This window comes from Pan troglodytes, chromosome 21 (assembly GCF_028858775.2).
Source record: "Pan troglodytes isolate AG18354 chromosome 21, NHGRI_mPanTro3-v2.0_pri, whole genome shotgun sequence".
Taxonomy (NCBI): Eukaryota; Metazoa; Chordata; class Mammalia; order Primates; family Hominidae; genus Pan; species Pan troglodytes.
This window is the reverse complement of record NC_072419.2, coordinates 38,269,759-38,297,614: the sequence shown is the minus strand read 5'-3', so window position 1 is coordinate 38,297,614 and position 27,856 is coordinate 38,269,759. Positions and strand designations below refer to the sequence as shown.

Here is a 27,856-nt window from a genome sequence, read left to right as displayed (position 1 = left end):
TCTGGTCCTAGGAAGTTATCCCATAGACCTTGCACAAGGGAGAAATGACATATACACCAGGAGATTCGCTTCAGTACATGACTGGAAACAACTTAAGTGACCACTGTATAGGGCAGAGGTTAAATGGACGGTAGGACATCTACAGGACAGACGCCCTGTGGTATAAAAAGGAAGGCAGTGTCCGGGAGCAGTGGCTCACGCCTGTAATCCCAGCACTTTGGGAGGCCAAGGCAGGAGGATCACGAGTTCAGGAGTTCGAGACCAGCCTGACCAACATGGATAAACCCTGTCTCTATTAAAAATACAAAATTAGCTAGGTATGGTGGCGCATGCCTGTAATCCCAGCTACTTGGGAGGCTGAGGCAGGAGAATCGCTTGAACCCGGGAGGCGGAGGTTGCAGTGAGCCGAGATCACACCATTGCACTCCAGCCTGGGCAACAAGAGAGAAACTCCACCTAAAAAACAAAACAAAACAAAAAAAAACAGGAACAAGGTGCTGCATGGAAGGTCTGAACGAGAGGCATGGAACAGTGTGTGTGGTATCTACCACTTGTGTGAGATAAGCGGGAAGAGATGTCTTTTCTTATATAAGGAGGAAGCATCTGGGAGGACTCACGAGAAACTGGTTGCTTCTGGGGAGGGGAAGTGGCTGGTTGGGGACAGGATGGGAAGAAGACTTTTCACTCTTCTGCATGCTTCCCCACATTTGCATTTTGAAACATTTGAAAGTATTGCCTATTTCAAGGGAGAATGAGAGAAACTAAGATTCCATCCCGCCCTGATTCCCAAGGTCCCAGTTGTGCTCCCCAGAGGCAACCTCTGTTAGCAGTTTCTTGATTCAGACACAAGGACCCCTGAGTGCCCTGAAAGGACACATATGTGTATTTATTTTTTATTTTTATTATTATTTTTTGAGATAGAGTCTCGCTCTGTTGTCCAGGCTGGAGTGCAGTGGCGTGATCTCGGCTCACTGCAACCTCTGCCTCCCAGATCAAGCAAATCTCGTGCCTCAGCCTCTGAGTAGCTGGGATTACAGGAGCCCGCCATCACACCTGGCTAATTTTTGTATTTTTAGTAGAGGCAGGGTATCACCATGTAGGCCAGGCTGGTCTCGAACTCCTGACCTCAAGTGTTCCGCCTCCCTCGGCTTCCCAAAGTGCTGGGATTACAGGTGTGAGCCACCGCACCTGGCCAGATATGCGTATTTAGATCAGTGGTTCCCAAGCTGGGTCCCTGGAGCAGCGGCAGCAGCAGCTGCCTCACCCAAGAACCCGTTAGAAATGCACATTCGGAATCTGACAGTGGAGCCCAGAAAGCACTTGTTAGCCGGCAATCCAGGTGATGCTGTTGCTGCTCATGTCTGAGAACCCCCCACCTAGGTTATTTTGCCTTTGTCTGCAAATGATCACCCCCCATTCATGTTGTCTACACCCTGCGTTTTCCACTTAGCAATTATGTTGCCTTTGAGAAATAATACCAGCCATGCCTCCTCCATGGTTGCTGCAAGGACCACATGAGGTGACCCAGGGATTCTGTAAGTGTTCAGACCCTGGAGTGGAGAAACAGAGCATGGGATGACCCAGGGCAAAGCCTGGAAGAAGGAGAGAGAAGCAGCTAAGAGCCCCCAGTTCCATGATCACTAAGAAGGGGTGACATAATTGTTTTTTTTGACAGAGTATCGCTCTTGTCCCCCAGGCTGGAGTGCAGTGGCATGATATTTCAGCTCACTGCAACCTCTGCCCCCTGGAGTCAAGTGATTCTCCTGCCTCAGCCTCCCGAGTAGCTGGGACTACAGGCACGCACCACCACACCCAGCTAAATTTTTTTGTATTTTTAGTAGAGATGGGGTTACACCATGTTGGTCAGGCTGGTCTCGAACTCCTGACCTCAGGTGATCTGCGTGCCTTGGCCTCCCGAAGTGCTGGGATTACAGGTGTGAGCCACCATGCCCAGACAGAAGGAGGTGGCTTTATAATGGGAAAAGCCTAAGCGTTTTCATTTTTAACAGGCAAGCATCCCAAACCCATAATACCATCTAGCTAGAAAGAGGAGGCAGAAGAGACAAAACAATGGGGACTGTCATTTGTCAACTTTTGATTGGCTGGTTTTTAATGGGATTTATTGCCACCCCACAATGTAGTCATCTTTTTACTCATCAACCTCATCCACCATACAGAAAACATCTCCAGCAGGGAGCCCCATCTAAGTCATCTTCTAACCCTGGAATAGCGAATCAACAGGTATCTGTTGGATGATGGATGGATGGATGGATGGATGGATGGATGGATGATTGAAGTATATTTTTAGAGTCAAGCTAGACACAAGAAGAACCCACAGCCAAGAACGATGGGTTATGGAGAGCTCCTTGAGGGTAGGGATATATCTTATTTGTTTCCACAGCCCCTTAGGCTGGCACAGGGCTTGAAGAGTCATGAGCATGTGCTTGTCGAATGAATCAAATGAGGGATGGGCCAGATGCAGTGGTTCAGGCCTATAATCCCAGCACTTTGGGAGGCTGAGGCGAGAAGATCACTTGAGCCCAGGAGTTTGAGACCAGCCTGGGCAACATAGAGAGACCCCCTCTCTACCAAAAATACAAAAAAGAAAAAAATTAGCTGGGCATGGTGATGCGCACTTGTAGTCCCAGCTACTTGGGAGGCTGAGGTGGGAGGATCAACTGAGCCCAGGGAGGCTGAGGCTGAAGTGAGCTGTGATGGTGCTACTGCATTCCAGCCTGGGCAACAGAGTGAGACCCTGTCTCAAAACAAAACAAAACAAAACAACAAATGAGGGACGACTGGCCAGGTGTGAGCTGTCTCACCTCTCCAGAAACCCTCCTTGGCAAGACTGTGTGCTTCATTCAACAATATTTATTGAGCACTGACTGCATGCCAGCCTGTGCCGAGGATGCAGCAGCAGACAAAGTCCCCGCTCTCACCAGCTCTCTTCCTTGCAGGGCAGGCAGAGAATGCACGTGTAACCAACCAAAGAAACCAGGTCGTTTTGCTAGTAAAACATGTTCAGAAGGGATTAAAACAGGTTTCCACAAGACAGAGTCACAGCTGGGACCCACTTTAGCCTCTCTTCCCTGACCGGAAGGATGAAACCTGAAGGAAGAGAAGGAGCCAGCCAAGCCCAGAGCCCTGGGAAGAGTATGTGCCAGGCAGTGGTACAATGTGTGCAGACGTCCTGAGTTGCAAACAAGGCTGGCTTTGCTCATGCCTCTTTCTGGAAGGTAGGAAATAGGATACTTACTCCTCTGTCTCCAGAGAGTCAACGCGGGCGACATAGTTGCTTGGGATGTAGCCCTCCTTCCGGGTGGCCAGGGATCGAGCCTTCCACCACTCCCCGGATCTGAGGGACATGAGGGAGTAAAGGTGTTAGGGACAGAAGGATCATTCTCCAGTCTCCTCAAGCTCCCCAGCCTTGACCTAGAAAACTCCCTGCCTCCAGAAAGCCAGCAGGGTGAAGGACAGGGCTGTGACTATGTCAGCCCCAGCATGTGCCCATGATTAGGGTAGGGATCCTTACAACAGTTCCTGCTGTGCATCTGAGGGTCTGGAATCTCCCTGTCCACAGCCCAGAGCCCTGGGTCTCTGGCTCCACTCCTTTTCCCTGGACTTGCAGCTTTGGTCTTATTAGCTATACCCATGGTAGGGTCCTGTGCCTATGGAGACTCAGAATGGTTCAGCTGGGGCTGAGAATAGGGGAGAGTGGGCTTGGGGGTCCGACCAGGCATGACCACTCCTGTTCTCGGGCTTCAGCACATCCTGGACACTATACCCACGATGGTGAAGGCTGTAGGAGGTCAGAGGTGGCAAACTCGGAGATCCAAGGATTTCCAAATGCAAGGTTGACTCGATGGGGCCTGGTCCACAGGTAAAGCCGGTGGCTTAATCACAGGAGCCCTAGAAAGGCTTCCCTGAGAAAGCTTCCCCTGTTCATCCCAGGCTGGACGCGCACTCTTAGTAAGTGCACAATCCCCTTCATCCAGGTTGACAGCAAACCCTTCCTCCACTATTGTGATTAGCTTCTCATTAGACATTTATACCCAGGATAAGATAGCCCATCTATCAGGTTCTTTATGGAAGCACAAAAGAGCACATAGTTGAGTAGAGGAGGCAGGTCTGTCTTAGGGGGAGTGGGATGGGGACTCACTCCTCTAGGACCACCATCTGGTCCCCCTTCTGGAAGCTGAGGTCTTCATGGTGAATGGCCTCGTAATCATACAGGGCAACCACGATGATGTCCTCAGAGCCTGCTGGGAAGGGAGACACACGGAGGGTGAGGTTTCGTCTAAGTGCATCCACAACCCTTGGTGACCCTCACCTGGCACCTGGAACAGCTCCGCACCCATCGATATGTGGCTCCAAGTATAAGTAGGCGTCTCACCATGCTGGGTGTGATTCTCAAGTTTAAAGCTAAATATGTGTTGTTCATGTTACTAAACAGCGTTCTAGAAACACAATAGCCTGTGCAAAGTACTTCAGAGGAAATTTTGGGGATTCTCGACAGGGGTTTGACTGTTTGGGATTTATGCCTCAAGCTGAGGGAGAACCTAGCGGAGTCCTCTGCAGGACACGTGACTCCACTGCATCTGCTCGTAGATACTTACCCTCCCTGATTCCTGGTGTGTTGCTGTTGTTGCTATTAGGCCCCTGTGGGGAAGAAATGGGAGAAGAGAATGAATCTGACCAATGTGTGGGGACCCGTGGAAGGTCTGTGTTGAGGACACCCAAGAGCATCTTACCCTAGCCCTGCATGTCGTGGGAGGAGGCCCACATACGGCAGGGGACATGCCTGGCACCACACAGCACATTAGGGGCAGAGCCAGCAAACAAAATGGTCCAGGTTTTTTGTTGTTGCTGTTGTTTGAGATGGAATCTCACTCTGTCACCCAGGCTGGAGTGCAGTGGCATGATCATAGCTCATGCAGTTCGAACCCCTGGGCTCAAGCAATCCTCCTGCCTCAGCCTCCCAAAATGCTGGGAGTACAAGTGTGAGCCACTGCACCTGGCCTGTGTTTTTATTTTCAAGAAGAATGTATTTGTGTGTCACACAATAGGATTATTGTGATGATTAGGGTGTTAATAACTGTAAAGGCTTAAAACAGTGCTTGGTTCATAGTCAGCTTTGTATAAACATAAAAGAAGTTGGTAAATACCTCTCCTAGCATGACTGCTTCTCTTTTTACAACTCTTGCTGTTGTTCCTGCTGCTACTCTTGGTCTTATACTCACACAATTATGGTTGGTACTATTAGTATGACAATTGTCACTGTATTTTTGCAATGCTGCTGATACTACCATTACATTGTCACTTCAGCTGCTATCATTACTGTTCACTTGTTTCTCAGCACTGATTTTGCTTCTGCCCAGGCCGGAGGCCTGAGATGCTCACTCACACCTGTTTGGTGGAGCCCAGGCTGAGGGGCCAAGCCTGGGCTGCAGGAAAGAGAGGTGACTTCCTTGCCCCTATGCATGCTGGCTGGCGCTGCGTCCCGGAGAGTCGAGTCAGGACACTGTTGGTGGCCAGTCAGCTCCCTTTCACCCCAAGCTCACCCTGCCCAACCTTGGGAAGACAGGAGGCTGTTAGGGCAATGTTGGGGCAGCATCCATCAGCCCCCAGGGAAACTGGGACCTCCCCTACTCACCGGCTTGATGGTGGATGTGGGATCTGGCACGTACACAGGACAGTGTGGGCTGGCGCTGGTTTCAGTTTTTGAGAATGTATTGCCTCCGACCTGGAGGAACTTGGACTTCATGCACCCCATCCTGCAGCAGACAGAAGGGAGGTGAGCCCCAGTTACCAAGAGCCTCATGCGGGGAAGTCTTCTGATGCTGGCATTCCAGGTCCCCTGCCCCCAGGCTGGCTCCCACTGGCCTTCCCGGTCTTAACTCCCCTGCCAGCTCCATGCACCCTTATCCTCCCCACACGGAACCCACTCCATCCTTGCCACCTCTGGGCTTCCCCATGTCCACGTGCCACAGCACTGGCCCAGGGCTGACAAGCTGTCATTGTCGTGGGTACCAAGGACCAGCATGATGGATGTTTATTCAGAGGATGGCATGAGGATAACAGAAATGTAACAGGTAGAGCTGTTGGGTGGGCACTGCCGGCTCTCAGGTCAGAAAGCCTCAGCTGATCCTTGGCCCTTCCACCCCACCAGCACCTCACTGACCACTTTCCTGCCCCTACCCACCTCTCAGGTCTTCATCGGCAAAATGGGGACAATAATATGACCTACGGTGGGGAAATACTCAGTGCAGTGTCAGGCTCAGAGCAAACACTACAGAAAAACTGCAGTATTATCAGATGATAAATTGCCATTTTTATATTAAATAACAAGATGAGGTCACATAACATGGCTCAAACAATCTAGTTTGTCAAGGCACCGTATTACTGGTATCAATTTATAAATTGCTTATAACTCCTTCCCTCCCTCCCTCCCTCCCTCCCTTCCTTCCTGCTCCCCCTCCTCTTCCTTCCCCCTCCTCCTCCTTCCCCCTCCTCCTCCTTCCCCTCCTCCTCCTTCTCCCTCCTCCTCCTTCCCCCTCCTCTGTCCTCCCTCCTCCTCCTCTTTCTTCTTCTTTTTCCTCTTCCTCTTCCTCCTCTCTTTCTGTCTGTCTCTCTCTGAGTTATTTGGTAATTCATTCATCCATTTACACAGCCAACATTTACTGGGCACTTTTCTAAACTGTGAAGAAGAGAAGCAAGTTCACGCCCTCAGGACCTCAACTGCAGCCGAATGGGAGACAGAGACAATAAACAGGCCAACAAATAAATAACAGGACAAATTGAGTTAATGAAAAGTGTGAGGACAATAAGAGAGGATGCTGTGGGGAACAACAGGTCTGGCTCTTTTAGGCAGGGCATTTGGGGAAGGCCTGTCAGAGGAGGGGATACAGAACCTGTGGTCTAAATGACACAAAGGAGCCAGTGAGGGGACACTCTGAGGGAAGAGTGTTCCAGGCAGAGGGAACAGCAAATGCAAAGGCCCTGAGGCTGGCATGTGCTTAGAGAGAAGTTGGAGGCACTGAAAGCAGGAGAGTGTAGCTGAAGCTCATGGGCAGGGGAGAGGGTGGTTGTGACAAGGCCACCATATCCTGTAGGGCCAGTAAGGACTTTGGATTTTATTCTAAGGATGATGGAAAGTTTCTGGCAGGAGAATGATGGGATTCAATTTGCACTTTAAATAATCCCACCGGTGGCTGAGTGAGGCGTGGACAGTAGGGAGCAGGGGAGGGAACCCTGTGAGAAATCTGCCGAAATTGTTCAGGTATGAGATGATGGTGGCCCAGGGTGGGGTGGGGGCAGAGAGGAGGTAAGCACTGGACAGGTTTGGGGGACATTTTGGAGGTAGAGCTTGCAGACTTTGCTGCTGTATTGAATTAATTTAAGGATGCTTAAACAAAACATATTTACTCCAAGTAGGGTCAAAACATAATTGTAAAAGTGGAAGAAATGTTTCATTTCTTTTCTCAAAATGTGCACACACATTTGCTGAGAAGGCAGGCTGTGACAACCACATAAGGAAGTGCTTGCTTTTCTCATCTCTGCACAATGGCCATTTTCTTCTAAAGCAGTTAGAACTCAGTTATACTTATCTTGTTAAAATAAACATGTATTTGTGGTTTAAGAAAAAAAAACCCAAATTCCTAGGCTTAGACGAGTTACTTTTAAAAATGAAAAAAGATTCCTTTTATTTACAAGGATTTACTTCTTCTGGTGGGAACTGGGAAAGATTTGCCACCTCAAGACTTGAGTGGTTTTGCTTTGTTTGTCTTTTGGAAATAAAATAAGGAACACATTCAGACTCTTGGAGTGCTGGATCATTAATTTGAAAAATTATCATAATTAAGCACAGATTTATAATGTACTTGCATGCATTTAAAACTGAAACCAGCATCTCTCTTTGAGATAAATGTGTATTACAGTTCTGGGAAATTAAACAGGCATCTTGTGTGACATATATGACATAAAATTATATCACATTTCGTGAGTTTTGGTCAGCATAAAGATGTTCTGGGAAGAGCAGCACTGTGTGAGGTAGGGCAGCTCACTCTACCTCTCTGGGCACCCACTGATCTGCAGCTGTGAGTCTTGTGATTTCCAATCCATGTGCGTTGAGCACCTTGTATGCTTCACTTACGTGATCAATGTACATATTCAAGATGGCCATAGGGTCCCGAGGGAGGGGTCTCAGAAGACCTGTGTTCATTCACAATCCAAGGCCATCTCTGAGAAAGGGTGGCAAGGGTTCTACCTCATAGGGTGGTGGTGAGCACTGAGCAAGTTGATGAGTGTAAAAGTGCCCAGCATGCAGTAAGCGCTGCAGAAACATTAACCACAACCATTTCTGTTTACTGGCAGACGTGACACTGCCCCGGATCATGAAGCAAGCACAGTTTGCAATTCCTCTGGCCCACAAGCCTAGAGATACTGCAACACTGGAGAAGTTCGCTTTTTTTAAAATAGGGAATTCCCATGAGTTCCATTTTTGCACAATAAAGTGTGATTTGTTTTCTCAGAGACAGTCTCGCTCTGTCACCCAGGCTGGAGTGCAGTGGTGTAATCATAGCTTACTGCAACCTCGACCTCCCAGGATCAAGTGATCCTCCCACCTCAGCCTCCTTAGTAGCTGGGACTACAGTTACAAACTACCATGCCTGGCTAATCTTTTAAAATTTATGTTCTGTAGAGACAGGGGGCAGAGAGGAGGGGCAGGTCTCACAATGTTGCTCAGGCTGGTCTTGAACTCCTGACCTCAAGTGATCCTGCTACCTTGGCCTCCCAAAGTGCTGGGATATGAGCCACCATGCCCAGCTGAAAGTGTGATTTTTCTGAAAGTGATACACTGGCAGGAGTCAAATTTGTGTAAAATGTGATTGTCTCCCTAAATGAGAGAACCATGTCTGCTGCCTGGTGTGGACTGGGCATCAGATATGTCCATGTTCATGGTCACTAGGCCCAGAAATGTCATGTGAGCCACAAATATAAGTTAAAGTTTTCTACAGCCAGGTTTTTAAAAATTAAAATTGAAATTTTATTTTATTTTATTTTTTCCTTTTTAAAAAAAAATTATTTCTATTTTATTTTATTTTTATTTTCCTTTTAAATTTATTTTTAGTTTTTATTTTTTTTAATTTTCATTTATTTATTTATTTTTTTGAGATGGAGTTTTGCTCTTGTTGCCCAGGCTGGAGTACAGTGGTGCAATCTCCACTCACCGCAACCTCTGCCTCCAGGGTTCAAGTGATTCTCCTGTCTCAGACTCCTGAGTAGCTGGGATTACAGGCATGTGCCACTACGCCTGGCTAATTTTTGTATTTTTTAGTAGAGACAGGGTTTCACCACGTTGGTCAGGCTGGTCTTGAACTCCCAACCTCAGGTGATCCGTCCGCCTCGGCCTCCCAAAGTACTGGGATTTCAGGTGTGAGCCACTGCGCCTGGCCTATTTTTCATTCTTAAAAAAATTTTTACATCCAGTTTTCTTAAAGTAAAAAGAAACAAGTGAATTAATTTTAAGATGTATTTATTTTACCCAATATATCAAAATTATTAACATATAATAAATATAAAAATTATGAATGAGATACTTTACATTTTTTTTTGTACTAAGCCTTCACATCTCAGTGTGGATTTTACTGTTAGAGCACATCTCAGCTATGACTCCATCTGTGCTCAACAGCCGTCTGTGGCTCAGAGCCACCATATGCAAACATGCAGAGACAGAATGCTCCCATCACTACAGCACAGGAAAGGCTGGTGCTCTCACCTGCGTTCCTCAGTGCTTAGCCCAGTGTCTCCTGGCACACAGTAGGAGTGTCATGCACAGTGAGTGAATGGCTGCATGCCTGGCGTGCCATGCTTTATGTAGTAGGAAGTAAAAGTGTCTGAGCACCATAAGACAGGGCAAAAAAAAAAGTAAAAGCATCAGGACATTCCTGCTCTATGACCGAGTTGAGAAGGGGAGACTGGACACACAATTACATTCCGAAGCCACATACTAAGAAGCTATTAGGAGATACAAAAAGTAGAATGGTGGTTGCCAGGGGCTGGGGGAAGGGGAAGTGAGGAGTTAGTGGTGTTCAATGGGTGTAGAGTTTCAGATGAAATGAGTTATGGAGATGGATGGTGGTGAGGGTTGCACAACATGCTGAATGGATTGAATACCACTGAAGTGTACACTTGCAAATGATTAGGATGGAAAATTTGTTATGCATATTTTACCACAGTTTTAAGAATGAAAGAAAAATAAGCTACCAGGGAGTGGTAAAGATAGGAGGGGCCATGCAAAGATTGCTAAAATACTTATTGGGTGAAAAATGCAAACTGCAAACATGTACATCAAACCACTCTTCTAAAATGAATTTATGTGCCTATGTGTATGTTAGTAAGTTCGTATAAAAAGCAACCTGTTTACAATAATAATTGAGCAGCAAGATAATGAGTTGGGTTTTGAAGAACAGGGAGGATCTGAATAGATAAAGATTGGGGGAAAGTCAAGAATACTCCAAACCGACTTCCAAAAAGGATTTGAAGGAGCTTATAATATTAAACCATATACAGAGCACTGCAAGACTCAAAAAGGGTTACTCTACACCATATAGAAGGGAAAGATTATTGAACCAGAAGCCCAGGGTGGGACTGCTACTACCATTGAGTACTAGATTTATCTCTGAGCTTCCTAGTAGCCAAGATAAAAATGGAAACTTGTACAACATCACCATAAGATCCCAGGAAGCACAACAAATTGTCTGTTGACAGAAACAAATATTTTTTGAGTATAAATTCAAAAGAGAATTTGTTCTGTGACTCCTCATAAAAAGGTCACTGGGGCTGGGTGCGGTGGCTCATGCCTGTAATCCTAGCACTTTAGGAGGCTGATGTGGGTGGATCACTTGAGGTCAGGAGTTCGAGACAAGCCTGGCCAATATGATGAAACCCTGACTCTACCGAAAACAGAAAAAATTAGCCAGGTGTGGTGGCGCACACCTGTAATCCCAGCTACTTGGGAGGCTGAGGTAGGAGAATCGCTTGAACCCGGGAAGCAGAGGTTGCAGTGAGCCAAGATCGTGCCACTGCACTCCAGCCTGGGCAACAGAGCAAGACTGTGTCTCAAAAAAAAAAAAAAAAAAAAAAAAAAAAAAAAAAAGAAGTCACTGGAGGGCACAATGGACAATTTCTTCAACTGTGATTTGTCAGCAGAATCTATAGTATGTTGGTGAGTGGTTCCCAAACAGATGGTGCTGATATTATTCGGGTGAGTTTGGGAACAGGGGATGGGGTGAAGGTGGGGAGAGAATGGTGGAAGAAAGAGGTTTATGTAGCCCAGGGCCTCTCTGCAGAGTGCCTTGTGACAAAGTGGTTTGAGTGAGTTTAGAAATGCAATATGGTGCTCAGAGTGTGGCCAGCGTGAGAACCAGCAGCCTCAACCTCACAGGGGAGCTGTAAGAAATGCAGAATCTCAGTCCCCACTTCCCAAATCAGAATGTGCATTTTAACAAGGTTCCCAGGCGATTCATGTGAACATTCTAGCCAAGAAGGCTAGAGAACCTCTTTTGCTCCTGCCTCCTCAGCATCTGTCCCTCTTCAGATAACAGTACCTGGATTTTCCTTTGGAGAACCAGCTTTCTCCCACTTAGTGCATGAAGTTTGGTGGGGCCGATCCCACCCTTGCCTTCAGGAATTGGCAACTTGACACAGGCCTGGCCAATCAGAGAATCCCATATCCTCTGGCCCCCTGGCTACAGAGATTGGTTCAGTTATAGGCATATACGTCCTCCTCACTGAGGCAGTCTGCCCTGGGATTTTGCTGCAAAAATTAGGGAAAAAGCACCCTCTTTCTATAAGGATTGTTGAGATGTAGGAACCTGGAGTTCTTGGAGGCCACCTCAACATCATCAAGGTAAAAGCTGCTTTAGAGTGAAGCCACCAGAGAGGACAACAGAGCTGAGGTATGGAGATAAAGTAATTCCTGAAGATAAATTGAGCACCTGGATCCAGCTATGCCTGAGGCCTATACACCTCAGGATTTTTCCAGTCCACGGGCAAATAAATTATCAATTTTGCTTAAGCCAATTTGAGTTGGGTTTCTGCCATTTGAACTCAAAAAGTCTCCACTGATTCTTGCATATTCTTGGGTCACACTCTGGATTGAATGAACCAGTATCTGGGAGTGAGGTCCTGGAATCTGTAGTTCTAACAATTCTACAGGAAATTAGTATATACACTAAAATTTGAGATCCACCAATGTAGCAGAATGAAGGCTGAACTTGGGAGTCAGAATACTTGAGTTTGGATAGCAGTTCTGCCACTGACCGGGTATGTGACCTTGAGCAAGTCATTTGCCCTCTCTGAGCCTTATTTTTCTTTCCTGCTAAATAGGAGGCCTTGCTTCTCAGGCTTGGCCTGAGGTCCTATGTGACTAGGGATGTGAAGGACTGTATAAAACTTCTGCATACGCATTTCTCATCTAATGTGCTTCAAAAGCACGCTCTGAGAGCAGAAGTAGTCTGCCTGGTTGCACACCCACTCAAAACTGCTGATCCCTGGTAAAGATACTTCCTCGGGCCACTGCCGACCCTGGGAACCTGAAACCTGCTCCTCACCACCTCAGCCTCTGCTGAGTGAAATGAGAGAGGTCAGCTTGCTTGTGCCTGGCTGCTTCCCAGGGTTACCATGCTGGCTGTGGAAAACTCAGAGACTCGGCCTGTGCTCTCAGAGTCAAGCTCAAGGGGGAGAGGCCGGGGCCTGCCTGAGCATCCATCCAGTGGGCTGGAGATGGTTTTCTGGGAGCTTCTATGCTTAAGCAGAAACCTGCAAGGGCTGAGGGTGTGAAGCCCTGGATTGTGGTCCCATCTCTGCTATAAGCTCATTGTGTGACGCTAGGCAAGTCTCAACTTGTCTCTGAGCCTCAGTTTCTCCAAATGTGAAATGAGATGTTGGATTAGAAGTTCTCTGAAAGAAGAAGCTGCAGCTCTTTCCTGCATAGAATCCATTCCCCCCTTCTTCTAACAACAGTTCTCCAATTTTCCTTTGGGAATTACTCCTCCCCTAGTCTCAGTTTATGGATTGGGATAGAGTTGACTCCAACCCCTGGCTGTAGAGGTGGATCTGTGACCAAATCAAGCCAATGAGAGTTGCAGTAATAGAAGCAGAGATGGGTGGATGGGCGCGGTGGCTCATGCCTGTAATCCCAGCACTTTGGGAGGCAGAGGCAGGTGGATCACCAGAGGTCAGGAGTTTGTCCAACATGGTGAAACCCCATCTCTATTAAAAATACAAAAAATTAGCCGGGCTTGGTGGCAGGCATCTGTAATCCCAGCTACTTGGGAGGCTGAGGCTGGAGAATTGCTTGAACCTGGGAGGTGGAGGTTGCAGTGAGCCGAGATTGCGCCATTGCACTCCAGCCTGGGTGACAGAGCGAGACTCTATCTCAAAAAAAAAAAAAAAAAAAAAAGAAGTAGAGATGGGCATGTGATTCAATTCTGGCCAACGAGAGCCAGCCCTTGGTTTCTAGCTGGAAAAAAAGGCCTGCAGCAGCAAGGCAAACCCAAGAAATAGAGAAATGCAGACTCTCAGCCTTGGATTAAGCCTTGCCTGAAGCTGATATCTCAGGGATTTTCCAGTAACCTCCTTCTTCTGCTTGAGCCAGTTTTGAGTTGGATTTATTTCCCTTTAAACATCAAAGAGTCTTGCCCAGTGCAGAGGGAATTCTTATAAGGGATTGTGATTTGCACTCAAGTGCAAATGGCTGATGGCAAAGACCTCCCTGATACCAGGTTTTGGTAGAAGAGAAGGTAAGATGGTACTAGACCTATTAGAGTAGGTGAGGATGGGAGGAATATGGACCTCATTAAGCTGATGGCACTGAAGCCATGCCTTAAAAGGACCTGGTTATAGAGACTGGGTGCAGGGGCTCATGCCTGTAATCCCAGCACTTTTGGAGGCTGAGGTGGGAGGATTGCTTTGAGCCCAGGAGTACGAGGCTGGTCCTGACAACATAGCGAGACCCTGTCTCTACCCAAAAAAATTAGCCAGGCATGGTGGCATGTGCCTGTATTCCCAGCTACTTGGGAGGCTGAGGTGGGAGGATCACTTGAGCCTGGGAGGTTGAGGCTACAATGAGTTGTAGTCATGCCACTGCACTCCAGCCTGGGTTACAGAGCAAGAATGTCTCAAAAAAAGAAGCACCTGGTATCTAATAGGCCCTCCATACACATTCGTGTAATGGATATATTATGTTCTACTCTCTATGGACCTCATCATACTTGGCTGAAGTCAACAGACCAGAATTATGAAGTTATTTTTCAGATAGGGAAATGGAAGCCCATGGGAGAGTGGGTCCCCCGGCTAGTCAGTGGTAGGTCAAACTGGCACTCAGCTCTCCTGCCTGTCATCATCCACTGAGGTCAGCCCCAGCGGCTGTGGGCGATGAAGGGGAAGGGGAGAATGAGGAACCCAAACAGAACTCTCAAGAAGGCAGACCGCTGGGGGCCCAGGGCTTAAGGCTGTTCAGTTACAGGAACTTTCCCTTCTCAGAACAGCTCAGCAATGGGGGTGGGGAAAAAGTATTTCCTCAACAGGAGCCAATTCCCTGAGCAGTGCCTTGGGGGTGCAGAGCCCAGCAGCTCCCTCTCCTCGGGTTCCCTGACTGTCTCCTGAATGAACTGTCTTTATCCCCGAGTGACTACTTTCCCTAATAGACAGTTAGGGGTCACTCCTGACTTCTCACGTCTTCCCTTTACTGAGCCTCAGCTTCTTTCTCATAGAGCTCAAAACTTTGATTTTGCAAACAGGAGGAAACTTGGGAGATCAAAATCTTCATTGGACAGGTGGAGTAACAACCCCAAGAGGCTGTGTGGGCCCTGGCTCACACGATGGCGAGCGACAGAGCAACACACTAAAGGAGAACTCAGGGCTTTGATCATTTGCCTGGCTCAGCCATAGGGTTGGCTCTGAGATGCTGTGTTCCAAACACTTATTCAACCACATATAAAACTCATAGCATGTTCAATGTTACTCTTGGGACACTTGGTCAATTTCAGAATTCCAGAGCAACTGTGAACCTTCTTGGAATGATTTTATCTCTAAGGCAGGCAGGAGGCAGGGCAGTTTGAAAATAGAGCATGAGATTTGAAGTCAGATAGAGCTGGGTTTGAATCCGCATTCTGCCTCTTACAAATAAGTGAGCCTTTAAAAATGTAAGTCATCCTGGGCATGGTGGCTCACACCTGTAATCCCAGCACTTTAGGAGGCTGAAGCGGGCAGATCATCTGAGGTCAGGAGTTGGAGACCAGCCTGACCAACATGGTGAAACCCCATCTCTACTAAAAATACAAAAATTAGGCGGGCATGGTGGCACATGCCTGTAATCCCAGCTACTTAGGAGGCTGAGGCAGGAGAATCGCTTGAACCCCGGAGTCAGAGGTTGCAGTGAGCCAAGGTCGCACCACTGCAGTCCAGCCTGGGCAACAGAGTGAGAGTCCGTCTCAAAAAAAAAAAAAAAAAGGTAAGTCAGATCGCATTCCTTCTCTGCTCAACCCCCACCCCCCACCCAGGGTTTCCATCTCACTTGGAGTAAAAGCCCAAGTCCCCTCCAAGGTGGGTAAGACCTCCACAATCTGATCCCTTCCTCAGCCTCTCAGATCTGTCTCCTTCTAACTCTCCCTTGATCATTCCACTGGAGCCCTCCTTGCTCTTCTTCAACTCACCAACTGTGCTTATACCTCTGGGGCATTGCATGTTCTGTTTCTGGAATATTCTTCACCCAGAAAGGCTCCATCACTTCCTTCAGTCTCTCTAATGATTGTACCTTCTCAGAGCAACCTTCCCTCATCACCCTGGCAAAGACAGGATCCTCTGCCCCCCAACTCCCATCACTGTCTAGCCTGTTCCCAGCTAGTCTTCATGCCCCTAACCACCTCTTAAACGTGGTGGCCATGAGGATGCACCTCTCAGATCTCCAACTGCAGGAGTACGACTGGAGAAATTGATCAGTGGCTCAGCTGCTGTGCTCTGAAGTCCATCACTGCTCTCATGGGCTGCTCCCAGCCAATGACTGAGTGTGGCAGGGAGACCGAAGCCCACCCATGTCTGGGGGACCTCTGTCAAGAGACTTTGGCCAAGGGCTCCTTAACAGCCTTGACAAACTTTCCTTAGAATGGCATGGCAGCTGGGCGCGGTGGCTCACGCCTGTAATCCCAGCACTTTGGGAGGCCAAGGCGGGCGAATCACAAGGTCAGGAGTTCAAGACCAGCCTGGCCAACATGGTGAAACCCCGTCTCTACTAAAAATACAAAAATTAGCTGGGCGTGGTGGCGCATGCTTGTAATCCTAGCTACTCAGGAGGCTGAGGAAGGAGAATTGCTTGAACCCGGGAGGCGGAGGTTGCAGTGAGCCAAGACTGCGCCACTGCACTCCAGCCTGGGCAACAGAGCAAGACTCTGTCTCAAAAAAAAACAAAATAAAACAGAACAACAACTACAAAAAAAAATACGGCATGGCAGTCCAAGACAAGTCCTCCTTTTATTCCTTTCTTCTTCCTTCCTTTCTTCCTTCCTTTTCTTTTTCATTAGTGGACAGAGGTACCCCACTATCTGATGGCTCTCCTGTCCTCTCCTGGTTTCTTCCCATTTTCTCTCATAGCCATTTCCTCCAATAAATTTCTTGCACATTTAATGCTATGGGAGTCTGCTTCTCAAAGGACTTGAACTATCTCAGGGTATGCTGAAGTTAAGTATAAAAAAAAAAGAAAAAGAAAAAGAAAAGAAAAAATAAAAAAGGACCTGGACTAATGCACCTAATGTATTACCTGTTGATTTGTTTATTATCCATCTGACCATTAGGATATGAGATATGACAGTAAGGTCCCCATTTAGTCTGCTGGATGCCCCCAGATTTCCCGTCTAAACAATAGCTATAAATAGGCCAGGTGCAATGGCTCATGCCTGTAATCCCAGCACTTTGGGAAGCTGAGGCAGGCGGATCACCTGAGGTCAGCAGGCAGATCACCTGATGTCAGGAGTTTGAGACCAGCCTGGCCAACATGGTGAAACCCTGTCTCAACCAAAAATACAAAAATTAGCTGGGCGTGGTAGTGGGTGCCTGTAATCCCAGCTACTTGGGAGGCTAAGGCAGGAGAATTGCTTGAACTCAAGAGGCAGAGGTTGCAGTGAGCCAAGATTGCCCCACTGCACTCCAGCCTGGGCAACAGAGTGAGATCCTGTCTCAAAACAAAAACAAACAAAAAGAAAATCAATAGCTATAAATATATGTTTAAACTGAGAAGGATGATGCACGTTTGCTCGCTTCTGCTGGGAGAGGAGCAGTCTTTCCTTGGCTGCCGCTGAGTGGAAGTTTCCCCCTCCAGACAGGACATGGTGGCCAGTTCACCACCAGGGCCACTTTTCACTTTAACCTGCCATGGTACTGAGAGATCAGCTGCCCCCAAACCTGTCCTCCACAAATGGAATCCTCAAAGCCTCAGTAACACAGGCGCTGATCCTTTTACATTTTTTTTTTATAATTGACAAAGCTCCAGGTCTCAGTTTCTTTTATTTTTTGAAGGGTATGTATTTTATTTTTAAAATGACCTTTTACCAACTAGTAAAACATTAGTGCATCCTTCTTGTTAAAAATTAAACCATTAGAGGCCAGGTATGGTGGCTCACATCTGTAATACCAGCACTTTGAGAGGTCAAGACAGGAGGATCGTTTGAGCCGAGGAATTTAAGACCAGCCTGGGCAACATGGCAAGACCCCATCTCTACCAGAATTTTTTTTTATTAGCTGGGTGTGGTGGCATGTGCCTGTGATCCCAGCTACTCAGGAGGCTGAGGTGGGAGGATCGCTTGAGCACAGGAGGTTGGGGCTGCATGAGCCATGATAGCGTCACTGCACTCCAGCCTGGGAGACAGAGCGAGACCCTGTCTCAAAAAGAAAAAGAAAGAAAGAGAGAGAGAGAGAGAAGCGAGAAAGAAGAAGAAGGAGGAGGAGGAGGAAGGGAAAGAAGAAAGAAAGAAAGAAAGAGAAAGAAGAAAGGAAGGAAGAGAAGAAGAAAGTGGAGGAGGAGGAAGAGGAGGACGAGAAGGGGGGAAGGAAAGAAGGGAAAGAAGAAAGAAAGAAAGAAAAGAAAAGAAAGGAGGGAGGGAGGGAGGGAAGGAAGGAAGATGAAAACATTACAGATACATTTAAGACACTCTTGGATTACTTATTCTATAAGCCCTCCATGGCCACCTCTTTCCCCACCCAGATATCCTCTGCCAGCATTTGGCCTCAGCCTCTGCCTCTGCATTTACACACATGTATGTTGAAGCAGAGGCTGTCAGTGCCCTGCCTCTATCACTCTGCCCTTTACCATTTCTGCACATTCTGGCTGGACTTCCAGCTGCCGGCACCTTCATCTCTTTGTCTGAGAGATTTCTCTGTGGCTATTGGTGCCTGCTCTGCCCATGGGCTTGGCAAGCCGAAAGTGCTAGAGAATTATCACATCCCCAGGAGTAGTTTTCAACAAAAGACAGGAGTGAGACCAGGGTGGACAAATACCCCGGTTCCCTCACCTCTCGAGCCTGTTCTACCCTGGCTCCCAGAGCTCCTCAGTGGGATTGAGCTCCAGGTGCCCACAGTGGTAACTGGGCTTAGAAGACACCTTTAATGACTACTTCCTGTTCCCTGCCTCACTTCCTTACTCCCCTAGGAGGGTCTCTGGAATCAGCTCTCAAACAAACTATTTGCATTTGAAACCTTGCCTAGGGTCTGCTTCTGGAGAAACTCAAACTAAGACATATACGCCATGATGGACTAGTGTGTGTATGTGTGTGTGTGTGTGTGTGTGCGTGTGTTTTGACATAAAAGGAATTGTGCTGCAGGAATCATGAGTAGTATCCTCCTCAGTTCTCCCCCACTTTTTTTTTTTTTTGACAGAGTCTTGCTGTTGTCAGCCCGGGCTGGAGTGCAGTGGCAAGACCTTGGCTCACTGCAACCGTGCCTCCCGGGTTCCAGCAATTCTCCTGCCTCGGCTTCCCAAGTAGCTGAAATTACAGGCACCCGCCACCACGCCCAGCTAATTTTTGCATTTTTAGTAGAGACGGGGTTTCACCATGTTGGCCAGGCTGGTCTTGAACTCCTGACCTCAGGTGATCCACCTGCTTTGTCCTCCCAAAGTGCTGGGATTACAGGTGTGAGCCACCGTGCCCAGCCTCAGTTCCATTTTTTTTTTGGATTTGGGAACTGAGGCTCAGAAAGGGAAGAGATTTGCCTAGTGCATCACAACCTGTCTTTGGCAGAGCTGGCGCTCAGACTCGGGGTCGTCTACTGTATTGTACCCACTGTTCTTCATTTCTATGGTAGAGATGAGGCTGGGATTCCTGTTCTCTTGGCTGCACTTACATCTCCTGGGCCAAAGGATTTCAGGGTGATGCCTGGAACTCAGGGAGGTGACTCGAAGGGAGAGTCAGGAGCGCACGTCCTAGCGCAGTGCCATCCAGAGGATGCAGCATGTGGGACCACAGCCGGGGCCAAGACCAGGGTACATTTACACTTAAGCACAGGCTGCTTCTGCATCATTACCCACGCCTCTGAAAGTACCTTCAAACTCCCAGTCCTGTGGGGGAGGAAACTGGAGAAATGGGGCGGGGACCAACATGTGGTTGGTGCATGTGGTGGGGTTTGTTTAGAAAGGCAGAAGTGATTGCTTGATGACTTGTGGTATAAAAAAAGAAAAATAAACAACAACAAAAAGATGTAAGAAAGAAAGAGGCTGAGAGAGATTGTGCTACTAACTTGCTGTGTGACTTTGGGAAAGTCAATTACCCTCTCTAGGCTTCACATTCCTTTTCTTTTCTTTTTATGAGACAGGGTCTTGCTCTGTCACCCAGGCTGGAGTACAGTGGTGCAGTCTCAGATCACTGCAACCTTCACCTTCTGTGCTCAGACGATCCTCCCACCTCAGCCTCCTGAGTAGCTGGTACTACAGCCATGTGCCACCACACCCAGCTAATTTTTGTATTTTTTGTAGAGACAGGGTTTTGCCATGTTACCCAGGCTGGTCTCGAACTCCTGAGCTCAGATGATCTGCCTGTCTCGGCCTCCCAAAGTGCTGGGATTACAGGGTGAGCCACCGCATCCAGCCCTTCATGTTCCTTTTCTATAAAAAAGGAAGCCTTGTCATGACTCGAAGGGTGGGGTTTGAAAACTCAAATGACTATAGGGATGTGGAGGGTTCTGCGGATGAGGAAAGTGGGCCTGGCAAGGGCTGTGCAAGCTGGACAGCCCAGGTGTAGCCCCCAGGGCAGCCCCCAGCTCCACTGAGGTTGTCTGAAGAGCACTGGAGTCGTGGGTTCTAGTCTCAGGGCTGCTAACTCTTCTAATGTTTTAGGAGACAGAAATCCAGATTATGTGAGCTCTCCTGAGTTTAAATGTTAGCAACTAATTAAAAATAATCGCTGCGGGTGGAGGGGTGTTCGGGGAGGGCAGCTGAAATATCTCAGGCAAGGGAGGGAGGAGGTTGTCCAACATTCATTGCGTTTGTCCCATCAGTGTTTTTTTGAGGCCCTACTATGTGCCAGGTGCCAGGTGTTAGAAGATACAGTGGTTTATAGGACAAACATGTTTGTGCTCTTGTAGAATTTACTTTCTAGAAGAGTTTAAAGTCCAAGCCCTGGCTAGTCCTTAGAATGTAGACAACTTTCTCCTTACTTTCTGAGGTAAGAGCCCTCAGAGGGCAGCCTGGTTTGAATGAGATTAAGATTTGTGCTTTCTGTACCCATTAGAATGGTAATAATAATAATAATAAAATATAAACATAGTAGGCATTGGCAAGGATGTGAAGCCAATTGAAACCCTTGTATATTACGGTGGGAATGTAAAATGGTGGAAAACAGCATAGCAGTTCCTCAAAAAGTTAAAGATAGAACTACTGTTTTTTTTTTTCTGAGAAGGAGTCTCGCTCTGTCGCCCAGGCTAGAGTGCAGTGGCTCGATCTCGGCTCACTGCAAGCTCCGCCTCCCGGGTTCATGCCATTCTCCTGCCTCAGCCTCCCGAGTAGCTGGGACTACAGGCGCCCACCACAATGCCCGGCTAATTTTTTTGTATTTTTTTAGTAGAGACGAGGTTTCACCATGTTAACCGGGATGATCTCGATCTCCTGACCTCGTGATCCACCCGCCTCAGTCTCCCAGAGTGCTGGGATTACAGGCGTGAGCCACCGCACCCGGCCACAGAGATAGAACTTTTATATGACTCAGTAACTCTACTTCAGGTATATACCCAAAGGAATTGAAAACAGGTGCTCAAACAAATACATGTATGCACATGCATGCTCATAGCAGTATTATTTTCAATGGTCAAAATGTGGAAACAACCTGAATTTCCATCTGTGGATAAATGGGTAAATAAACTGTGGAATATCCATACAATGGAATATTATTTGGCCACAAAGGGAATAAAGTACTAATAGTTGCCACCATGTGGATGAACCTTGGAAAACATTATGTTAAGTGAAAGAAGCTAGACACAGAAAGTCACATAGTATGCTTCTATTTATGTTAAATATCCTGAATAAATTAGTCCGTACAGGCAAAAAGCAGATTGGTGGTTGCCAGGGGCTGGGGGAATGGGGGGTAATTGCTTAATGCGTACAAAGTTTCCTTTTTCAGGGGTGATGGAAATGTTTAGGAGCTACTGACAGGTAGTGTTTGTACAACATTGTGAATATACCAAATACCACTGAATTGTTCGCTTTAAAAATCATATAGTTAATTTTATAAAGTTATGTGAATTTCACCTCGATTAAAATATTTCTAAAATTTTTGAACTATATAAAAGATTGCTCTGCTAGAAAGGTTAAGCAAATTATAATACAGGCAAACAGTGGAATATTATGCAGCCACTAAAAATTTAAGAACATTTTAATGACCTGGAAAATGCTACAATGTAATACTAAGCAAATAAATAGGATAAAAATAATCTATGTGTAGCATTATACTAATTATGTTAATTTAAAAGTGCATAGAAAAGACTACATAAAGATACATGAAAATATTGGTTATTGTTCCCTCAAAAGGTTCATGCTTCCATTTTCTTGAACACTTATTAAGTGCCAGGCATAGTGAGTAAGGCAAATGAAGTGCCTTACAGCAGAGAACATGAGGCCTGAAAGAAAGGCCATTGATCCAGAGACAGCTGGGAGATCAGCAGAGCAACATTCTTCTCTCTTCTCTGCCCCAGAGTCCCTGGTGACCCTTCTGGGCTACAGTACTCCTCTCACACAAAGGGGAGTGTGACAGGTGCCCTCTCTGGGGAGCCATCCAGCCTTTTGGTGTTTTCCTCAAGAACCACCTGTACATGGGCCGAAAGCTACACATCCAGGATGCTCCTGTCAATATTGTTCGTTGTAGTGAACGCCTAGGAACAACTTGAGTATTTATCCACAGGGGAAAGAGAAATACTGTAGAGTCATTACCTGCTGGGATACTCCACAGCAGCTGGAAGGAATGAATGAGGCCTCTATTTTCTATTTCTCATCCTGGGTGGATTTTGACAACTTAATGATAAGATGGGGCAAATATGCTCCTCTGCTATCCCCATTGTCAGAATTGCAGAAAAGTCTCACAATTAGATAGTGTTTTGTTTTGTTTTGTTTTGAGACGGAGTCTCGCTCTGTGGCCCAGGCTAGAGTGCGGTGGCACGATCTCGGCTCACTGCAAGCTCCACCTCCAGGGTTCACGCCATTCTCCTGCCTTAGCCTCCCCAGTAGCTGGGACTACAGGCGCCCGCCACCATGCCCGGCTAATTTTTTGTATTTTTAGTAGAGACGGGGTTTCACCGTGTTAGCCAGGATGGTCTCGATCTCCTGACCTCGTGATCTGCCTGGCTCAGCCTCCCAAAGTTCTGGGATTACAGGCGTGAGCCACCGCGCCCGGCCTTTTTTTTTTTTTTTTTTTTAGGTGGAGTTTCGCTTTTGTTGTCCAGGCTGGAGTGCAATGGCGCGATCTCGGCTCACTGCGACTTCTGCTTCCCCGGGTTCAAGCGATTCTCCTGCCTCAGCCTCCCGAGTAGCTGGGATTACAGGCATGAACCACTGCATAGATAGCATTTTTAAAGCACACAAAACAATCCTACGTGTTGTTTATGCGTACATTTATATGCAATCCATTTTCAGAGGCACATCCTGGAAGGACTGTAACTCATGACAGCGGTTGCCCCTGGGGAGGGAGAGAAACAGGACTGAGAGTGATACAAGGTGGGGAGACTTCAATTTTTTCTGTTACTTTTCGTAAATTAATTTTTTAAAATCTCAAAACAAACACAACAAAATGCTATTATTTGTTAATTCTGGATGGTGGATTCTCGGGACATTTAATATATTATTATCTTCACTTTTCTGTATTTTAACCTGTCACCCCCTCCCCTAAAAAAAAAAGGACCATAAAGAGAAAACCATGGGATAAGGCAACTGATATGCATTGAGGCCTTTCTCTGTGCCAGGCATAGGCTACCCCAGTGGTTCTCAAAGTGTCCTCCTTGGATCAGCAGCAGCAGCATCACCGGGGATGGAAGTTCTCATTGTCCTGCACAGAGCTACTGAATCAGAAACTCTAGGATTCGGCCCAGCAATCTGTTTTCACAAGCAGTCCAGGTGATGCTGATGTAGGCTAAAGTCTGAGAACACGGGGCCATATGTCTAGCTAGGGCAATGTTAACATACATTAAGCCTGTGTACTGTCAGACAGCACTCTCAAAGCTTTCCTTCAGTAACTTTTTTTTTTTTTTTTTTTTTTTTTTTTTTTTTTTTTGAGACAGAGTCTCTCTCTGTCGCCCAGGCTGGAGTGCAGTGGCGCGATCTCGGCTCACCGCAACCTCCACCTCCCAGGTTCAAGTGATTCTCGTGCCTCAGCCTCCCGAGTAGCTGGGATTAAAGGTATGTGCTACTACGCCCGGCTAATTTTTGTACTTTTAGTAGAGACGGGGTTTCACCATGTTGGCCAGGCTGGTCTCAAACTCTAGACCTCAAGAGATCCACCTGCCTCGGCCTCCCAAAAAGCTGAGATTACAGGCGTGAGCCACCCTGCCTGGCCCCTTCAGTACCCAATTAATCCTCTAAACAACCCTGTGAAGGAGGTACTATTACTCTCCCCATCCTGCAGTTGTGAAAACAGAGGCAAAGAAAGGCCAAATCCTCTACCCCAGCCCCAACAGGCAGTTTGCCCCTAGAAGCCCCCTCCGCTACCCACTAGCCTGTCTCTCACACGCACCACCTCTCGCATACTCCAATTTCCTGCATCCTTGCAAGAAAGACTTCATAGCCCCGTTTTACAGATGAGGAAACGAATTCGGAGGCGGAGAATTCGTCCAAGGAGGAAAGTGACAGGGCATGCATGCAGTGTGTTCTCGGGCCAGGAGGTTTGGGGGTTTGACCTAGACCTGTTGTGGGAGGAGGGGCAGAGAGCCGACCAGCTGCAGCCGGCCTGGGTGTGGCTCGCACGTCACGCCTCCGCCCAACTACCCCCTTCCCCAAGCTGGCTGCCAACCCGGCGTGACCCGGCCCCCACCGGGAACCGTAAGGGCCTTCCCCCTCCCGGGTTCTGTGAAGCCCCATCCCTTCCTTCTTTTTTTTTTTTTAAATTAAAAAAAAAATCCCCGCCCCCCCCCCCCCGAAGGGGAACCTGGACGGCCCAGAGAAGTGGTGGATAAAGTCACTGCACGGGCCCGAGCGTCCCCTTCCCCGGGAATCCAGCAGTCCGCAACAGTGCCGCCCCTCCCTAGGGCACCCTCCACTCGCTGTCGACCCCTCATCCCCCGGGCTACCCGCGGCTCCCCCGACGTTCCGTCTCCCCTCGCTGCCCCCAGCCGCACCCGTAGCCAGCCCTCCCCAGGCTCCTGGGCTCCCTCCGCCTCCTGGGACCCCTCGCGGGCCGGGTATTCCCGGTCCCCTGTGCGCGGCACTCACCTGGGCGCCCGCTCCTCGTCTCGCGGGCAGCCCGGATCCTCGCAGCTTGAGCGCCCCCCCAGCTCGGCAGCCCCTGAGGTTCCGGGGTGCCAGTGCCGGGAAACTGACTTTCTAGAACTAGAGGCGGGGGCGACGCTCCGACGGGCTTTGGTGCCGCGGGCGTTTCTCGTCCTGCACTGTCTGAGTCCCTTCCCACTCGCCTCTAAGCCTCTGATGTGCTCCCGAGCTGGGACCAGGGACGTGGTGGCGCCCGCAGGCCATCTGGGCGCCTTAGCCGCGCCCTGAGCGATGCTAACTCCGCCCCAAGTGTCCTAACACCTCCCCGAAGATTCAGACGCCACCCCAGGATCCTAACCGGCTCCCCGAGGGTCATAACCTCCGTCTCCTGCAAGAAGGATCCCAAACCCTCCACGAAGAGAAAAAAAAAAAATTAGCACCATCCATAGGAGGCTTCTAACGCGTCCACCAAGGATGCTAACCCCCATCCCTTCCGCTCCACTTTCCCTAACACCTCCCCATCCCACCGCCCAGCGTCCTACCCCAGTCTCCAAAGGATCCCAAATCCCACTCCTAGGGATTCGAACCCGCCCGTCTAAGAACCCCAGCACCCGCTCCAAGGCTCCCAAGATACTAACCCCGCCCCGCCAAAGGATTTTTAATCCCACCTCTGAAGGATTTTTAAACTCAACTTGCCCCCAAAGATTCTAATCTGCCCAATGGAAGGATCCGAACTCTCACTTTAGTGGATTCTAACCCTGCCCTAAGATTTAGAACACAAACCCCAGGGTTCCAATACCGCTCCTGCTCCTGCGCGATCTAACCTCCCGCCGCCTAAGAGTTTTAATACCCAGGGGTCTATACCGCCGGTCCAAAGATTCCAACCCTGCCCTTCAGAGATCCTAACCCCACCTATCAAGGGATTCCTGCCACAGTCTTCAAAGATTCCAACCCACCCTGGAAAGGCCTTACCCTACCCCGGAAGCATCGTGATCTCTTTTCCCCACAACTCCGACCCCTCCCTTCTGGCCCAGCCCTCCCCAACTCCGCGGCCCGAGACTTCCAGTCCGGTCTGTGGTCAGCGGTTTCTCTTCCGCAGGCCTGCTCCATTCAGACACCATGCAAAGTTCCTCTCTCGAAGGAACCACCATGGCCATGCAAAGTTCCCTGCCCGAAGGAACCACCCTGGCTTCCTGGCAGCTCAGAGGACTCCCAAGCTGGGGGAGGTGGTCGGGGGAGGGGAGGAGTCGGCCTGGAGGATGACTGAGGCCCCAAGTGGATGGGATTGTGCCCAGCTCCAGGCAAGGGCAGAACACACCCTCTCCTGGAAAAGACAGGGGCTATCACCCTAAATGCTGTGTAACACACCTCCAAAATCTCCAAAACTACAAGAATTCTACCGCGTCTCTCTATTCCCGTTGCTTCCAGCTGATCAGGACCACAGTCATTTCTTCATTCATTCATTCATAATTCATTCAGCAATGCTGTCCTGGGGGCTGGGGAATGCAGGGGTCTTAAATTTGGCACTATTGACATTTGGGCCAGGTAATTCTTTGTTGTGGGGGACTGTCCTGTGAATGATAGGATGTTTAACAGCATTCCTGGGCTCTACCCACTAGTTGTCTATAGCATCCTCCTCCCTAGTTGTGACAACAAAATGTCTCCAGACATTTGTAAAATGTCCCCTGGTGGGGAAGGGGGGAAGAACCATGAATGAGAAAGACAATGACCCTACTCTTGTTTTTGGTATATGTACCTGTATGGGCCTTTTTTCCTTCTCTTTAGCCTACAGTGCTAATTATTTTAAGGGGGTCTCCCATCCAAGTACTAACCAGGCTTGATCCTGCTTAGCTTCCAAGATCAGACAAGATCAGATGTGTTCGGTGTGGTATGGCATAGACAACTTAAAAAAAAAATAGAGATGGGGTCTTGCTGTATTGCCCAGGCTAGTCTTGAACTCCGGGGCTCAACTGAACCTCCTGCCTTGGCCTCCCAAAGTACTGGGATTATAGGTGTGAGTCATTGCACCTAGTCTGTATGTGCTTTTTATAAAAACAGATAATGTTCTGAATGTATGTTTAATATTACTTATTCACTTTTGTACATTCCCTCCCGCCACCCCCATCACTGTTGTTAATATCCAGCCATGTTGCCAAAGGTAGGGGCTGTACGTGTAGTCACTGTTTACATCCTTCACATTTTATTTATCCATTCTCCTAGTCATGGACACCTAGATTGCACACAATTTCCCACTAGTGTAAATAGTGCCACAGTGGACATCCTCATACACGTCCCCTTATCGTCCTACATTAGAATTTTGTTAAGTACTTGCTTTGCCAAGAATGACAGGTGTTTGCAGAATCGCCACTGCCCCACTCTTTCTCCCATCATTTCCCCTTATCTTTACCAACCCTTGGTATTATCCACTGGTCTTAATTTGAGTTCCCCAGAAGCAGACCCTGGACATGGATCCAAGTGAAAATAGTTTATTTAGGAGATGCAGAAGACACTGGTAGGGCAGTAGGTGGATGAGACAGGGAAGGGAGGGAAGCCAGTAAAAAGGAGTATCATGAAGCCAGTTACCATTGTGGGCAACTGGAGTTCAATTCTGCAGTGATCTCTGGAGATATACCCACTTCAGGGTTACTCCACCTGTCAGGCGAGGGAGCTGGGGCATTTACACACCAACTCCTGTTGGACACCGGATGAGGGGTACTCCAGGGGTACTGACCTTCCAGCATTTTGGCCTCCCTGGTGCATGCTTCAGCCACCAGAGGGTCTCCAGGAAGAGAAGTGCAGCTCTTAGTAAAGGCCCAGGGGGCATCGGAGGGTCCGCATTAGCATCAGCTACATCTCCTTTCAAAAGTTTGCCATTCTGATAGTAAAGAGCCAGAGAGCTGACAC

The 27,856-nt window shown here is 48.2% G+C and overlaps 1 protein-coding gene across 6 annotated transcripts in view; it reads right to left on the bottom strand.

Moving 5' to 3' along the window:
* HCK (HCK proto-oncogene, Src family tyrosine kinase) overlaps window positions 1-25,706 on the bottom strand; it is a 49,416-nt gene extending 23,710 nt beyond the window's left edge. Inside the window, exons 1-6 of one of the 6 annotated variants that reach the window (XM_063802814.1) lie at window positions 25,621-25,706; window positions 24,956-25,361; window positions 5,654-5,774; window positions 4,617-4,659; window positions 4,160-4,259; window positions 3,257-3,355 (exon numbers count right to left, since the gene is read on the bottom strand). In XM_063802814.1, coding sequence (XP_063658884.1) covers window positions 3,257-3,355; window positions 4,160-4,259; window positions 4,617-4,659; window positions 5,654-5,773 — 362 coding nt within the window. In that variant the 5' untranslated portion in view covers window position 5,774; window positions 24,956-25,361; window positions 25,621-25,706. Of the gene's footprint in view, window positions 1-3,256; window positions 3,356-4,159; window positions 4,263-4,616; window positions 4,660-5,653; window positions 5,775-23,144; window positions 23,211-24,955 lie in introns of all 6 variants that reach the window. The other 5 variants (XM_063802813.1, XM_016937656.3, XM_016937658.3 and 2 more) reach the window with 5 other exon arrangements.
* Window positions 25,707-27,856: the final 2,150 nt, after the last annotated feature.